The 15350-nt window shown below is 40.0% G+C and overlaps 1 protein-coding gene across 1 annotated transcript; it reads left to right on the top strand.

The window, feature by feature from the left end:
- The first annotated feature begins 319 nt into the window (after positions 1-319).
- Positions 320-14929, top strand: LOC138664009 (zinc finger protein 501-like). The gene is made up of 5 exons (XM_069750404.1): positions 320-350; positions 3446-3589; positions 9677-9856; positions 9939-10062; positions 12310-14929. The coding sequence occupies exons 2-5, from the start codon at positions 3518-3520 to the stop codon at positions 13140-13142; spliced, it is 1209 nt and encodes a 402-aa protein (XP_069606505.1). The 5' UTR covers positions 320-350; positions 3446-3517; the 3' UTR covers positions 13143-14929.
- The last annotated feature ends 421 nt before the right edge of the window (positions 14930-15350 follow it).

Here is a 15350-nt window from a genome sequence, read left to right as displayed (position 1 = left end):
GTGCAGAACTGGAGTCTTTCCAAGAGTGGGAGGTGGCACTTTGGAAGGTTCGAGGGGAGAAGGCGGAGCTGGGGTAGAGTCTCAAGGAGGCCATAAAATTTTGCCAGTATGGGTACCTGAAATTTCTCATGGCTGCCCTGTTGGAGCAGTGTGTACAACGTTTATGGAGCTGAGCTGTGTGTGACGTCACCATTCTGTATAAACACACGTCTGCTCTATGCACACTGTTATGGTGACTCCTTGACTCCTCCCCTCCATGTGACCCCTGACTCCTCCCCTCCTGTGACCTCATCACAGGTCCTGTGCGCACAGAACAGCCATATATGTGGTGTGCGGCTCTGCAGGTGGAGGTAGGTGCAGGAGGTTCCCCATTACTGGGCGGGGGCAGGGGGCAGTAACCCCTCCATTCCCGGAGATAGTGCCCCCAGCTCTGCCATGTGTATATGTACAGTAATAGAACGCTGGCTGTGCTCATGTATACAGGGGAGGGCGCTCTGGTTTGGGGACAGATGGTGGAGATTACAGGGAATGGAAATGTCGGGTTTTTCTTCCCATAGAAATCTGGAGAAACTGTAATTTCCCTAATTTCGGGTGTAATAGTTTAGAATAAAGGGATTTCCCATGAAATGTCTGTGGCGGCGGTCCTGTACTGAGGACACTAAGTTAACCCCTTAGTGATGGAGCCAATTTAGACCTCAGTGTTCGAGCCTCATTTTTCAGACCTAATAGGTGTCATCTACTATGGTAGTAGCTCAGGAAAGCATCATATCCCAGTGATTCTGAGATTGTTTTGTATTTTTTTCATGATTCTTTTTTTTCATTCTGAATAATAGTGGTAAATATGTTCGGTCATTATGTTTTGTGTTTTTTTTTTTTTTAAATATCTGAACTTTGAAGAAAAATTAGTAATTTTCACACTTTGAATGCTATATGGTAGATTGGCTCGCTCGGCTGCTTAACGAGGCACTCGGAGGAAAGCTTTTCTTTTAAATTGATTTATTAAAACATGCTTCATATACCAGGCCAAACAAAATAGACATATTCAGTTTTGTTGGCATAAACAAACCTCATTAATTACAGTCCTTATAACTGCGGGGTTCCCCTGTGTGTAACAGGAGCACAGTTCTGGAGGTCAGCTCACCTTCAGAGCACACAAAACCCTGAGAGAGTCCGGAGGCTAAATGTTTACCTTCTGGATCACACCCTAGGGTGGAGATATGGTGAACAGCTGTTCTACCCAACTCTTTAGATGTTCACAACAAATCCAGCCATGTCATGGACGATTAACCCCTCTCAGCACATAACATGCTGGAGCAAACTTCCAGTTTCACCGAATCTAATATCCTCAGTGAAACAAATTTCCCCTCCATTAGTTTACCACTGACTCACTTACAGATTACCATATTTTTCAGACTATAAGATGCACTTTTTCCCAAAAATTTTTTGGGGAAAATGAGGGTGCCGCTCAAAGTTCTAATATACTTACAAGTAGTGTGGCAGCAGCAGGAGTCGGGCCATTCTACAGCAGTCCCGGTCCGACGCTGCAGGGCGATGATCTCACTCCCTTCCCAGGCTGGTGCGGGGGGGGCACATCCATTGCTGTGATGTGGTGGCCCCCCTCCCCCCGCCGCTCCACAGAACACCGCCAAACCAGCTTGCGATGGGATTTCCCAGAGGCCACCACATCGCAGCAATGGATGTGAGGGGGGCCTCCGTGCTTTCACAAAATGCAGGCGCAGCCCCGCACCACAGAACGCCGCCGAACCAACCGCACCAGTCTGGGATGGGAGTCATATCTCGGGACCAACAGACACCCCCTGTGACCATGCTCCGCCAGCACTGCCACTTCCCCCCAGTAAGCTGAATTTGGACAGTAAGACGGACCCCCATTTGACACATTAATTTTTTTTCCCTATTTTCCTTCTGAAATTTTGGGGTGCATCTTATGGTCCGGTGCGTCTTATAGTCCGAAAAATAGGGTATACCCTTAAACCATGCAATCAAATCACACAAGTTTGTTAATAGCAAACATTTCCCATTTGTCCACTTTCTGTTGGTGTCATTTTTACAAAAGTCGTTTTATTTTGTTAGGGTGTTAAAAGTGTTAAAATTAAGTTTCACGGGCCTATATATACATTGGAAACCCTCTCATAAGTAATACCTTTTTAAAAACTGCACTTCTCAAATTATTCAAAACTGCTTTCACAATTTTTATTAACTTGTCAGATGCTTCACAAGACTTAATACAAAGTGAAATGAAAAACTTAAAAAAAAAAATTTCACAAAAATTTTGATTGAGCACCAAATTTGTCTTCTTCAGAGAGAAGGAGAGATAGTCCACCTTACAATTTGATATGCAACTTGTATGGAAAGCGACAATATCTCATGTATCGGCAAAAAACACTGTTTGGGCACACGTCAGGGATCTCAAGTGAAGAAGCGCTATGTGATTTTTGGAGCGCAAATTTGGCTGGACTAGATAGTGGACCCAATGTTGAATTTGCAGAGCCCCTGATGTGCCAAAAAAGCAGTTAACCCCCACAAATTAATTCATTTTGGAAACTAAACCCCTCAAGTAATTCATCTAGGGGTGTAGTGAGTATTTTGCTTCCAGAGGTGCTTCACAGAAATGTATAAGATTGAACTGTGAAAACAACAAAAATTTAGTTTTTTCTGCTAAAATATTACTATACCCTCACATTTTCACAAGGGGTAATCGTAGAAAACCAAACCTCACCATTTGTTAAACCAATTTTTCATGAATGCAGTAATACCCAAAAAGTGGTTGTACACTAATTTCATTAAATCCATTAATTGGGGGGAATTCTTTATTCCTTCTTTACAATATTGGCAGTGGAAAATTTTGTTCAAGAGATATTTGCACAGAAATGTTGCCACTTTTTTGCCATCCCCTCCACTTGTGTATTTTTTTTTAAGTAGGTGGGACTTGTCAGAAGCGGGGTGGGGGAGCAATGGTGCACAAAATATTTACCAAAGGAAGTAGTATAAATAATACCTGAATTGCAGCCATAGATTTCAGGTTCAAGATGAGCCCAAATCCGTCAACATTTTTTCATTTCTTAATTTTCTGTACAGGTATAAAAAAAAAACTTAATAAATTGTCTCCAGATATGTTCTGAAAACTAGATGCCCCAATTTCTATGTTTAAGGTTTTAACAGAAAAAGCCTCCAAATGATTGTGGATTTATCTGAGGGAATGTAACCTAAAAGCTCATCTATTACAGCTGTGAAAATGATTTGACTTTGTCTCACATTTCACCATTTGTATTGCAATATTGGCATTACCTCTGCAACTTCTGGCTGTAGAGTTCATGTTATCATCTGACTCGGAGGTGATGTCTTGATGATATGTTCTCCTTATTATCTCCAGTAATTGCATTATTACATGGGAATCTTCATGATGCTACATCTTCCTTCCATTCAGGTCCCTACAATATTGGATTCTCTAAGTAAAAATCTTCTATAGAGGAGAAATCTTGTGATTGACCCATCGAAGATGGACAGGGACACAATCGCAGAGACTATAGTGCATCTCACGCTAGAGATACTGTCCCGTCTTACTGGAGAGGTAAGAGATTCTGTGAAATATGTCACATTTCATACATAGTTGGGACTAGTTATAATTTTTTCAATTGCAGCACTTTTCTGGTGTGGAATAAGAAAATAAAACAGAAATTCCATCATGGGTTTTTGAAAGATCTTTATTAGGATTCCTACCTCCATGACATCCCAACTGCATAACGTTTATTGATGAGAATGGGTGACAAAAGGTGCACTCCCTTTCTAACATCTTAGAATTCAGAGTTGCCATTAACCGCTACATCTAAGGCAGGGTTTGGGAACATTTTTTCTGCCAAGGACCAGTTTGATATTTATAACAGTCATGTTCTGTACAAAATTATTAACTGGAAAATTATCTTGCTATATGTGATCAAACATTTAATGAACACATCTCTAATGTGATGGCTAGAACTGCTTCCCTTTGGTACAGCTGTGATCTTAGGTGGTAATGATGATGTTACTACTATTGGAGCGTAGTCCACTCTTTACGATAAGTTTTTTAAAGAACTGATCACAGCAGTAAGTTGGTCCAAACACAAATGTATGAAAAAGATTTGGTGTTATCATTCATTTTCTCTGAAAAAGGCCAAGAAAGCAAAAATTCTGCCGGGTGTTTTAACTTTTGAGCACAACTGTATATACAGCAGTCTAGGTGTCTCCTTTGTGATGTATATACTACAGATCTCCCACTGCTTGAGTTCTATAAATGTAACGTGAGCTGTGATGATTTTTCCACTTTAATGAGTCCTGTAGTTTAATATGCACTCATGGTTAGTGGTTGGGTGAAGCCATTTATTGTCAAACTATTGTGTTTTCTTTTTTTAAATCATAATGACAACCCAAAACATCCAAATGACCCTGATGAAAAGTTTGCATACCCCATTTCTTAGTACCGTGTATTGTCCCCTCTAACATCAATAACATGTTGAAGTCTTTTGTGGTAGTTGTGGATGAGGTTCTTTATTTTCTCAGATACTAAAGCTGCCCTCTCTTCTTTGCAAAAAGCCTCCAGTTCTTTTAAATTCCTGTCTAGCATGAACTGCGTGCTTGAGATCTCCCCAGAGTGGCTCAATGATATTGAGGTCAGGAGAGTGAGATGGCCACTCCAGAGCCTTCACTTTGTTCTGCTCTAGCCAATGACAGGTTGACTTGGCCTTGTGTTTTGGATCATTGCCATGTTGGAACGTCCAAGTACGTCCCATGCGCAGCTTCCAGGCTGATGATTGAAAATTTGCCTCCAGTATTTGCTGATAACGTGCTGCATTCATCTTTCCTTCAACTTTGACCAACTTTTTCTGTGCCTTTGTAGCTCACACAACCCCAAAACATCAGCGATCCACCTCTGTGCTTTACAGTAGGAATGGGGTTCATTTTAGGCTTTGTTGATCTCTCTCCAAATGTAACATTTATGGTTGTAGCCAAAAAGTTCAATTTTAGTCTCATCACTCCAAATCACCTTGTTCCAGAAGTTTTGAGGCTTATCTCTGTGCTGTTTTGCATATTGTAGGTGAGATACTTTGTGGTATTTGCACAGTAATGGCTTTCTTCTGGCGACTCGACCATGCAGCCCATTTTTCTTCAAGTGCCTCCTTATTGTGCATCTTGAAACAGCCACACCGCTAGTTTTCAGAGAGTCCTGTATTTCAATTGATGTTATTGTGGGGTTTTTTTGCATCCCAAACAATTTTCCTGGCAGTTGTGGATGACATTCTTTTTGGTCTACCTGACCGTGGTTTTGTTTTTAGAGAGCCCCTGATTCTCCATTTGTTAATCACAGTTTGAATGCTGCTGACTGGCATGATCAATTCCTTGAATATCTTTTTGTATCCCTTTCCTGTTTTATACAGTTCGACTACCTTTTCCCGTAGATCCGTTGACAATTCTTTTGCTTTCCCCATGACTCACAATCCAGAAATGTCAGTGGCTGGATGAAAGATACAAGAGTCTGTCTGGATCCCAGAAACACACAATGATTACAATCAAACAGGTCACAGGTGAGGATGTTACCTTTAGTAACCATTCAAACCCATTTGTGTCAACTTCTGTGTATGTTATCAGGCCAAAATCACCAAGGTATGTGAACTTTGGATCAGAGTCATGTGGATGCTTTGGGTTGTCATTAGCATTTAAAAAGAGAAAACACAGTTGTTTGACAATAAATGGCTTCACCCAACCACTAACCATGAGTGGAGAAAAAGTTTTGGTGTTATCATTCATATTCTCTGAAAAAGAAGGCCAAGAAAGCAAAAATTCTGCCAGGGTATGTAAACCTTTGATCCCAACTGTACATCACATTGGAGACAGTGTGACTCCTGTTTACATATCAAATAGGAGAATCCAATAATCCAAGACAGCTGTAACATCTGACAGAAGACACTGAGACTGCTATGTATACATCACATAAGAGACAACGAGACTGCTATATACACAGCTCACATGAGAGGCACCGGGACTGTTGTATATACATCACATAGGACAAACCGAGACTGCTATATAAAGCCATGGCTGAAAGTGTTGTTACCCTTGAAATTGTTCCACAGAACGAAATATTGCTCCTAGATAATTATTGCAATTTCACATGTTTTGGAATACACATGTGTATTTCCTTTGCGTGCATTAGAACAACACCAAAAAAAATAGAAAAAAAGGCAAATTGGACATAACCACCAAAATGGGCTGGACAAAATTGTTGGCACCCTCACCTTAAAGGTACCGTCACACTCAGCGACGCTGCAGCGATATAGACAACGAGCCGATCGCTGCAGCGTCGCTGTTTAGGTCGCTGTAGAGACGTCAAACACGGCAACACCAGAACGATGCAGGAGCGATCCACGTACTTATCGTTCTCGCTGGTTGTTAGCTCCATGTAAAAACATTGCTGGCATCGTTGCTTTTGCTGTCAAACATGACGAATCACGCCGACCTGACGACCAAATAAAGTTCTGGACTTCTAGCTACGACCAGCGATGTCACAGCAGAATCCTGATCGCTGCTGCGTGTCAAACACAACGAGATCGCTATCCAGGAAGCTGCAATGTCACGGATCGTTGTTGTTCTCGCTGTAAAGTTGCTCAGTGTGAAGGTACCTTTATATTTGGTTGAACACCCTTTGGAATAAATAAACGCAATCAATCACTTCCTATAACCATCAACAAGCTTCTTACACCTCTCAACTGGAATTTTGGACCACTCTTCTTTTGTAAACTGCTCCAAGTCTCTCATATGTGAAGGTTGCCTTCTCCCAACAGCAATTTTAAGATCTCTCCACAGGTGTTCAATGGGATTTAGATCAGGACTTATTGCTGGCCACCTTAGAAGTCTCCAGCTCTTTGTTTCCATCCATTTCTGGGTGCTTCTTGAAGTATATTTGGGGGTCATTGTCACGCTGGAAGACCAATGAGCTAGGACACAAATCCAGCTTTCTCACATTGTGCAATATGTTACGACCCAAAATCCTTTTGTCATCTTCACATTTCATGATGCCTTGCACACATTCAAAGCACCCAGTGCCAGAGGCAGCAGAACAACCCAAAAACATCATTGAACCTCCACCATATTTAACTGTAAGTACTTTGTTCTTTTCTATGTAAGCCTCATTCCATTTTCGGTATACAGTAGAATGATGTGCTTTTACCTAAAAGCTCCATCTTGGTCTCATCTGTCCACAAGACCTCACTCAGAAGGATTTTGGCTTACTCATGTATATTTTGGCAAACTGTTTCTGTGTCAGCAGTAGTGTCCCCCTGGGTCTCCTGAAATAGTGCTTAATTTAATTGAAATGTCGATGGATAGTTCGCGCTGGCACGGAGGCACCCTTAGCCTGCAGGAGAGCTTGAATTTCATTGGGGCTGCTTATCCACCATCTGGACTATCCTGCTATATAAACATCACATAGGATATACTGAGATGTTATATACATCACACAAGAGGCACATACAGATGTATACATTACATAGGAAACACTGAGACTTCTGTATATACATCACATAGGGGAAAATGAGACTTATGTATACGTTACATAGGAGACACTGAGACTGCTGTATGTACATTACATAGGATATACTAAGTGCTGCATATACCTCACATAGGAGACTCTGGGAATGGAGAATATACATCACACAGGAGACACTGGGGCTGGTGCATATACAGTACATCACATAGAAGACACTGGGGCTGCAGCATAAAAAACATAGGAGATGCTGTGGCTGACACAAATACATTGCATAGGAGACAATGAGGCTGTTTCACATACATCCTATAAGAACCACTAAGGTAGGTGCAAATACAACACATAGGAGATGATGAGGCTGGAGCATATACATCACGTAGGAGATACTAGGGCTGGAGCATACATATCACATAGGAGACACTGGGGCTGGTGCATATACATGGCTGAAAGAGCTGGCACCCTTTAAATTGTTCCACAAAACAAAATTTTTCTCCCAGAAAATTATTGCAGTTACACATGTTTTATTTTACACATGCATATTTCCTTTGTGTGAACTGAAACAACACAAAAAAACTGAGAAATAAAGGCAAATTGGATATAATTTCACACAACCCCCCCAAAAATGGCCTGGACAAAATTGTTGTCACCTTTCCAAATTTGTGGGTAAATAACTTTGTTTCAAGCATGTGATGCTCATTCAAACTTACCCGTGGTGAGTAACAGGTGTGAGTAATATGAAAAGCACACCTGAAAAAAAGTGGATAAGTTGGCTCAATCTTTGCATTGACACTGTAGCTAATCTACCTGGTTTTGGATGACAGAGAAAAATTGATTAAAGGTTGCAACACAGGATAGTCTGGATGGTGGATAATCTTCCCTGATCAAGATCCAAAGAAATTAAAGCTGTCCTGCAAGCACAGAGTGCATTAGTGTCAGTATGAACTATCTGAATGAAATTAAGCGCTATGGCAGGAGACCCAGGAGGACCCCAAAACTGACACAAAGATATAAAAAAGCTAGACTGCATTTTGTCCAAATGTACATGAGTAAACCAACATCCTTCTGGCAAAGCCTCTTGTGGACAGATGGGACTAAGGCTACGTTCACATTTGCGTTCTGCCGGGCTGCGTCGGGCGCAGCCGCGGCGACGCATGCGCCATGCGCCCCTATATTTACCATGGGGGCGCATGGACATGCGTTTGCATGCGTTTTGCGAAGCATGCGTTTTTTTTGCCGCAAGCGATAGAGCGCAGAGGACGCAGCAAGATGCATTTTTTTTGCGTCCAAAATTCGGCAAAAAAGGACGCATGCATCGCAAAACTATGCGTTTTAGCGTGCATTTTTGTGCGTTTTTGTTTGCGTTGTGCGTTGCGTCATCGCAACATCGCACAACGCAAATGTGAACGTAGCCTTAGATGGAGCTTTTTTGGTAAAACACATCATTCTACTGTTTACTGAAAACATAATGAAGACTACAAAGAAAAGAACACAGTACCTACAGTCAAATATGGTGAGGGTGTGAAGATGTTTTTGGGTTGTTTTACTGCCTCTGGCACTGGGTGCTTTGACTTTAATTATTTGACAGTTGTGACTGTAATTATGGTAATTGCAATACATTTCTTGGAGAAATACTTAATTTTCTGGAACAATTTCAAGGATGCCAACAGTTTCCGCCATGGCTGTACATTCCAAATGAGACATTGGGGCTGGAGCATAACTACTGCCTTCATCATAGGAATGAAATGGAAGCATAGAACACGATAACTCGGCACACATAGAATGTCCTAACGCCGGCTCTGGTCACTGTTAGGACATAAGTCTACATTGCATGAACACTGCAGACGCATGCTCGCAATGTAAGGAACAATGAAAGGGTGCAAAACAGGGCCACCACTGATCTAAGGGATTAAACTGCTGGATCACAGAGTTGTCTGTATCATATAGACCTGCAACTTTGGGATCACAGATAATACCTGTAACTTCAAGGGCAGCATTAGCTATGACTGCCCCAACCCCCTTTTGAGTTTTCTGTACATGTCCAGCAGATGATGGCAAGAAGTTAATAGTTGATGGGCATAACAAAAGAGGTGAGGGATTCTGAAAATGTCTGTAGCGAGATTTATTAATGTGTCTCTCCATAACCAGGATTACACAGTAGTGAAGAAGACCTCTAGTGAGCGCTGTCAGGCCCCTGTGTCTGAGGGATGGGGCAGACCCCTGAGCCCAATCATTGGGCCTCCACCTCACCCCCTGATACATGAGGACATCAATGACCAGAAGATCCTAGAACTCACCTACAAGATCATTGAGCTGCTGACAGGAGAGGTGACACTGCTGGGAATGCTGGGACATTATACTGTAATGTTATGAAGGGATCGGGGGATGACTATATCATTGTGTGTGTCAGGTTTCTATAAGGTGTGAGGATGTCACCGTCCATTTCTCCATGGAGGAGTGGGAGTATTTAGAAGGACACAAGAATCGGTACAAGGACGTCATGATGGAGTCTCCCGAACCTTTAAAATCACCAGGTAATAGACATTACTACATAGATCCTTGTTGTTGTGAAGCGATGATTCTAGAATACTTTTAGAACTCCAAAATATCCGACAGACTGGATTATATTTAAATGTTTTCCTAGAACTCTTGTAACTCATCTATCTTCCTTCTGTAGCACTGCAAGACCTATAACTCCTAAATAATTTCGTTTGTGAGTCTAGGTAAAGCAAATGGCTCTCAACTAAATGTCCTGTTTCTTTTATTTTAAGCTTTGATATGAAATCCAATGCTTTTTTAAAGGTTCCTCATAGGATAATAATAATTTTTATTTATATAGCGCCAACATATTCCGCAGCGCTTTACAAATTATAGAGGGGACTTGTACAGACAATAGACATTACAGCATAACAGAAATACAGTTCAAAACAGATACCAGGAGGATTGAGGGCCCTGCTCGCAAGCTTACAAACTATGAGGAAAAGGGGAGACACGAGAGGTGGATGATAACAATTGCATATAATATTTAGCATTTAATTATAAGATTTCGTAAGGCAAGTAACATTTTACATCTACAGTAGATATAAAAAGTCTACACACGCTTGTTAAAATACCAGGTTATGGTCATGTAAAAAAAAAAAATCATACCAAGTAGAATAATTTCGGAACTTTTTCCACCCTTAATGTCAACAATCTGTACAATTCATTTGGAAAAATAAACTGAAACTTTTTGGGTAGAAAAATAAAAACAAACAAGTGAAGTAACATTGTTTAATACAAATGCACACCCTTACACTACTACTTTGTTGAAGTTCTATTTGAATTTATGACAGTATTCAGTAGTTTTAGGTCACAATCTATTAGCATGGAACATGTAGAATTGGAAATCTTTGCCCACTCTTCCTTGCAAGTCTGTCAGATTGAGAGGGTATCTCCTGTGTACAGTGTTCTCTTCAGATCATCCCACAGATTTTTCAATTGAATTCAGATCTGGAGTTGGGCTGGGCCATTCTAAAACTTCAATTTTCTTCTGGCAAAGCCATTCTTTTGTTGATTTGGAGATCGCTTAGGGTCGTTGTCGTGTTAAAGCTAAAATTTCCTCTTCATCTTTAGCTTTTTAGCAGAAGCCTGAAGGTTTCTTTTTTCAAAATTTACTGATATTTGGAACTGTTCATAATTCCATCCACTTCAACCTAAAGCTCCAGTTCCAGCTGATGAATAACATTCCTTATTGCATAATGATACCTCCACCTTGCTTCACTGTGGGTTTGGGGTTCTTTAGTTTCATCAGATCATAACATGTTTTCCCAAATGCTTTTGGCAGACTTGATGTAGGTTTTGGCAAAACATAGCTACAATTGGATATTTATCTTTGTAAGAAAATACTTTTTTCTTGAGATCCTACTCCACAGGCCAGACATATGAAAAATATGGGAGATTGTTTTCACATGCAGCAAACAACCAGCACTTGTCAGAAATTCCCTCAGTTCCTCTAATGTTGTTGTCTACAAAGAAATTACATACTATATCCACTTTTTAAAAATATAATTTTCTTGTTGAATGTAAAATACAACACATCAATGTGTTTTACATCATATAATAGTCTTTAAAATACCACTTACCAGCATATTTGGTATTGGATTGGTAAAAGAACACATACAGAAATAAATCTAGAGGGAAATGAAAGTAAAATATTTGCCATATTTAATTTACTTCCGGAAAGAGTTACAAAAATATAAAGAATATCATGAATATCACTAAAGAAAGTCCTAATTTTCCTGAAAAATAGAGAAACACACATTTCAAATAAGGTTATAGCTTGTTAGAGAAGCTCACCCATGACATTTTTAATGCCCTTAACCTGTGTATATGTAATGTAGTGTGTGTTAATGTACTCACTGATTGCCATTTCCAGCTCTGCGCCTGTCCACTTCTTGGTCACATGACTTCTATTATGACTCGTTGGACCATACTGGGCTTTCTGTGTTTCGCTTTTATAATTTGAGTCTATGGATCTGACTTTCTGACGCTCCATAGGCTTACATTGTAAAACTGACTTCCTGATGATCTGAGTAAAGAGAGGACAGGAGCAACATTGGAAACAGTCTACCTACACATTTATACACTTTTAGACCATAAAAAAACATGCAAGATATTCTTTAAGTAAAGCAATAGCCAAGTTGGTAAACCTGCTTTTTCATTCAGGCCCAGTATGCATGAAGGAAGAAAGGGTTAAAGTTAAATAAAAAATAGAAAAAAAACCTCAGTTTTCTTCTTGACAGGTGATGAAATCAGAAGCTCAGAGGATAATGTGATATCTACACATTTTAAAGAGGAAGATCATGGAATCAAACAAGAAACATTTGAGGAGCATGTAATTGTTCCAGATATACAACCAGCCCTTCACAGTGAAGATCTACCATCTGATCCTTTGCAACAGATCTTATCTTCTGATTCATCACAGACTATTAAGCAAAATAAAAACAACAGAAATGATGTAGATCATCGAGAAGCTGACACAACGGAGAATCCATTTTCATTTTCAGAATATGAGAACACTTGGAAGTCAAATCTCGATGACTATCAGAATACTCATTCTGGGGAGATTCCATATTCGTGTTCTGAATGTGGAAAATATTTTACATATAGGTCAAAATATTACAGTATACATGCAGGGGAGAAGAAATTTTTGTGTTCCGAATGTGAAAAAGTTTTTGTAAAGGAATCAGATCTAATTCAACATCACACACGAAAGAAGCCATTCTCATGTTCAGAATGTGGAACGTGTTTTAGCCAGAAATCAAGTCTTATTCGACATGAGAGAATTCACACAGGAGAGAAGCCATATTCATGTTCTGAATGTGGAAAATGTTTTAAACAGAATTCAGATCTTGTTAAACATCAGAGAAGACACACAGGGGAGAGGCCATTCCCATGTACCATATGTGGGAAATGTTTTAATCAAAAATCAGATGTTACTACACACCAGAGAATTCACTCAGGGTGCAAGCCATTTTTATGTTCAGAATGTGGGAAGTATTTTAGCAGAAAATCAAGTCTTTATAAACATAAGAGAACCCAACACATAGAGAAGTCATTTCTATGTTTAGAATGAGGATACTGTTTTGCTTGGAGAACTGCAACAGTTCAGACGAGGCCAGTAAACCTATAAACATATATACAGTGAAGAGCAAAAGGGTAACAATGTTTTGAACTTTTGACTTTTACGCCCTATTTCTCACCATCCACTAATGCTTTGATTGTGAAACTACCATCAATTTATAGACAATCATCTTGGCTATCTTATACATAAATTTTACTTGCAACTATTTAGCATTTGATTAGTTATGCAGATTCTTGTCATGTCACTGCATTGTTACTAATATTTTTCTTCCTGTACACTACAAATTACAACCTATTTTCACATTCCTTAATGGTCCATGTATTATTAGGTTGAATAACAATTGAATAATTGGTTTGAATTGAGGAGCAGCCATGAAGACAATTTCCCAAGGAAAGAGAAACAACATCATCCAGCTCATCGATAGCAGTCTCTTTTCCAAGAAAATTGCCAAACTGCATCATGTGAGTGCCATGACAGTTGAAAGAATACAAAATTAACTCCATCAATCCATTCAGAAGCCAAAAGGTGGACATCCAGGCAAAATATCAGTCAACAAGTCAGCTTATCCCAAGGTCTATCTCTTCTCTCGAAAAAAACATGGCACTGGAGGTGGCTTGTATGCTTCATAATAGCGAGAACACAGACATCGATGCAAGCACAGTGCGACACACATTACACAAGTATGGAATGGTGGCCCGAAAAAAGGTGAAGAAGCCTCAACTTCAATATTGTCATAACAATCGTCGGTTCGAGTTTGCAAACAAGTGCAAAAAGTGGACATTTAAAGGTGATTTGGAGTGATGACACGAAAGTCAATAGACTAGACTCTGATAGGTGCAAATGCGTTTGAAAGAAACAAGGGAAAAGCGCTAACTGATTGCGAAATTGAAGAAAATGTCAAGTTTTATGGAGGAAGCCTGACGATATGGGGTTGTTTTTTAACCAAAGGCATTGGATACATGACCAGGTTCGATGGTGGTCTCAATGCGAAGCTAAATGTGAGTATGCTACAAGATGAGTTACTTCATCAAAAAGTACTGTGGGTATAAAAAGGACAACAACGTGTTCCAACAGGACAGCAACACGATGCATACATAGGGATTGGCAAAGAAATGGTTCAATGACAATGATGAAAAGATGCTGGAATGGCCCCACAGTCCGCAGACCTCAACCCAATCGAACACTTATAGGTATAATTGAAGAATAAACTGTATACATACCCAAGTGAGCCGCCCAGTATGCACCAACTTTGTGAATGTGTACATGAGACCTGAGATCGAATTTCGGTCTATACGTGTTTGAATCTGATCAAGAGCATTCCCAGAAGGGTTCAGGCAGTGTTGAAAGCCAAAGGCGAATTTACAAAATAATACAAATTTCAAATTTAGATCTTTGGGATCAAAATAGTAACAATGCAATGGCATGACAAGAATCTGCATAACTAATCATATGCTAAATAGCTGCAAGCCAAATATGCTGTAAGTATAAGACATCCAAGATGATTGTCTATAAAATGATGGCAGTCTCAAGTTCAAAGCAGAAGTGGATAATGAGATAGGGAGCCACAAATTCAAAAGTTCAAAACATTGCTGCCCTTTTGCTCTTCACTCTGTGTGTATACTGTATATACAGTGGGAGAAATAAGCATTTGATCCCTTGATGATTTTGTAAGTTTGCCCACTGACAAAGACATGAACAGTCTATAATTTTAAGGGTATGTTAATTTTAACATTGAGAGAGAGAATATCAAAAATAAAATCCCGAAAATCAAATTGTATAAATTATACACATTTATTTGCATTTTGCAGTGAGAAATAAGTAAATAAGTATTTGATCCTTCTGGCAAGCAAGACTTAATACTTGGTGGCAAAACCCTTGTTGGCAATGTGAGATAGCGCTCCCTGAGTGTGTTGGGGGAATCTCGCTTGGCAACGGGATTAAAGCACTCAGGAGCGGTTTCTCACAAAAACAGTCTATCCGGTTTATTAAACATCATAAACCACACCACGGTCAGTTCATTATTTACATCAATGTAACATCATAAGCACTGATAGTCTGTTCCAATGGCAGATACTTCTCTCCCACTTTATCTGGGAGTTAGCTTACAGGAGCTCCTGCTCCACACACTGACTCTTGTCAGTCTGGGTTTCCAGGGGAGCTGCCTAACTGGGATCACCATCCTTCTGACCAGGGCACTTC

The sequence above is a fragment of the Ranitomeya imitator genome, chromosome 2 (genome assembly GCF_032444005.1).
Source record: "Ranitomeya imitator isolate aRanImi1 chromosome 2, aRanImi1.pri, whole genome shotgun sequence".
Taxonomy (NCBI): domain Eukaryota; kingdom Metazoa; phylum Chordata; class Amphibia; order Anura; family Dendrobatidae; genus Ranitomeya; species Ranitomeya imitator.
Note: the sequence above shows the minus strand (reverse complement) of the source record. Positions and strands in the feature narration are given on the sequence as shown.

What these genes read in the sequence shown, in the direction of transcription:
- LOC138664009 (XM_069750404.1), top strand. Translation starts at nt 3,518, where the DNA reads ATGGACAGGGACACAATCGCAGAGACTATAGTGCATCTCACGCTAGAG. An exon ending in TTGAGCTGCTGACAGGAGAG is followed by an intron (nt 9,857 to 9,938) that starts GTGACACTGCTG and finishes TGTGTGTGTCAG; the next exon opens with GTTTCTATAAGGTGTGAGGA. An exon ending in CGAACCTTTAAAATCACCAG is followed by an intron (nt 10,063 to 12,309) that starts GTAATAGACATT and finishes TCTTCTTGACAG; the next exon opens with GTGATGAAATCAGAAGCTCA.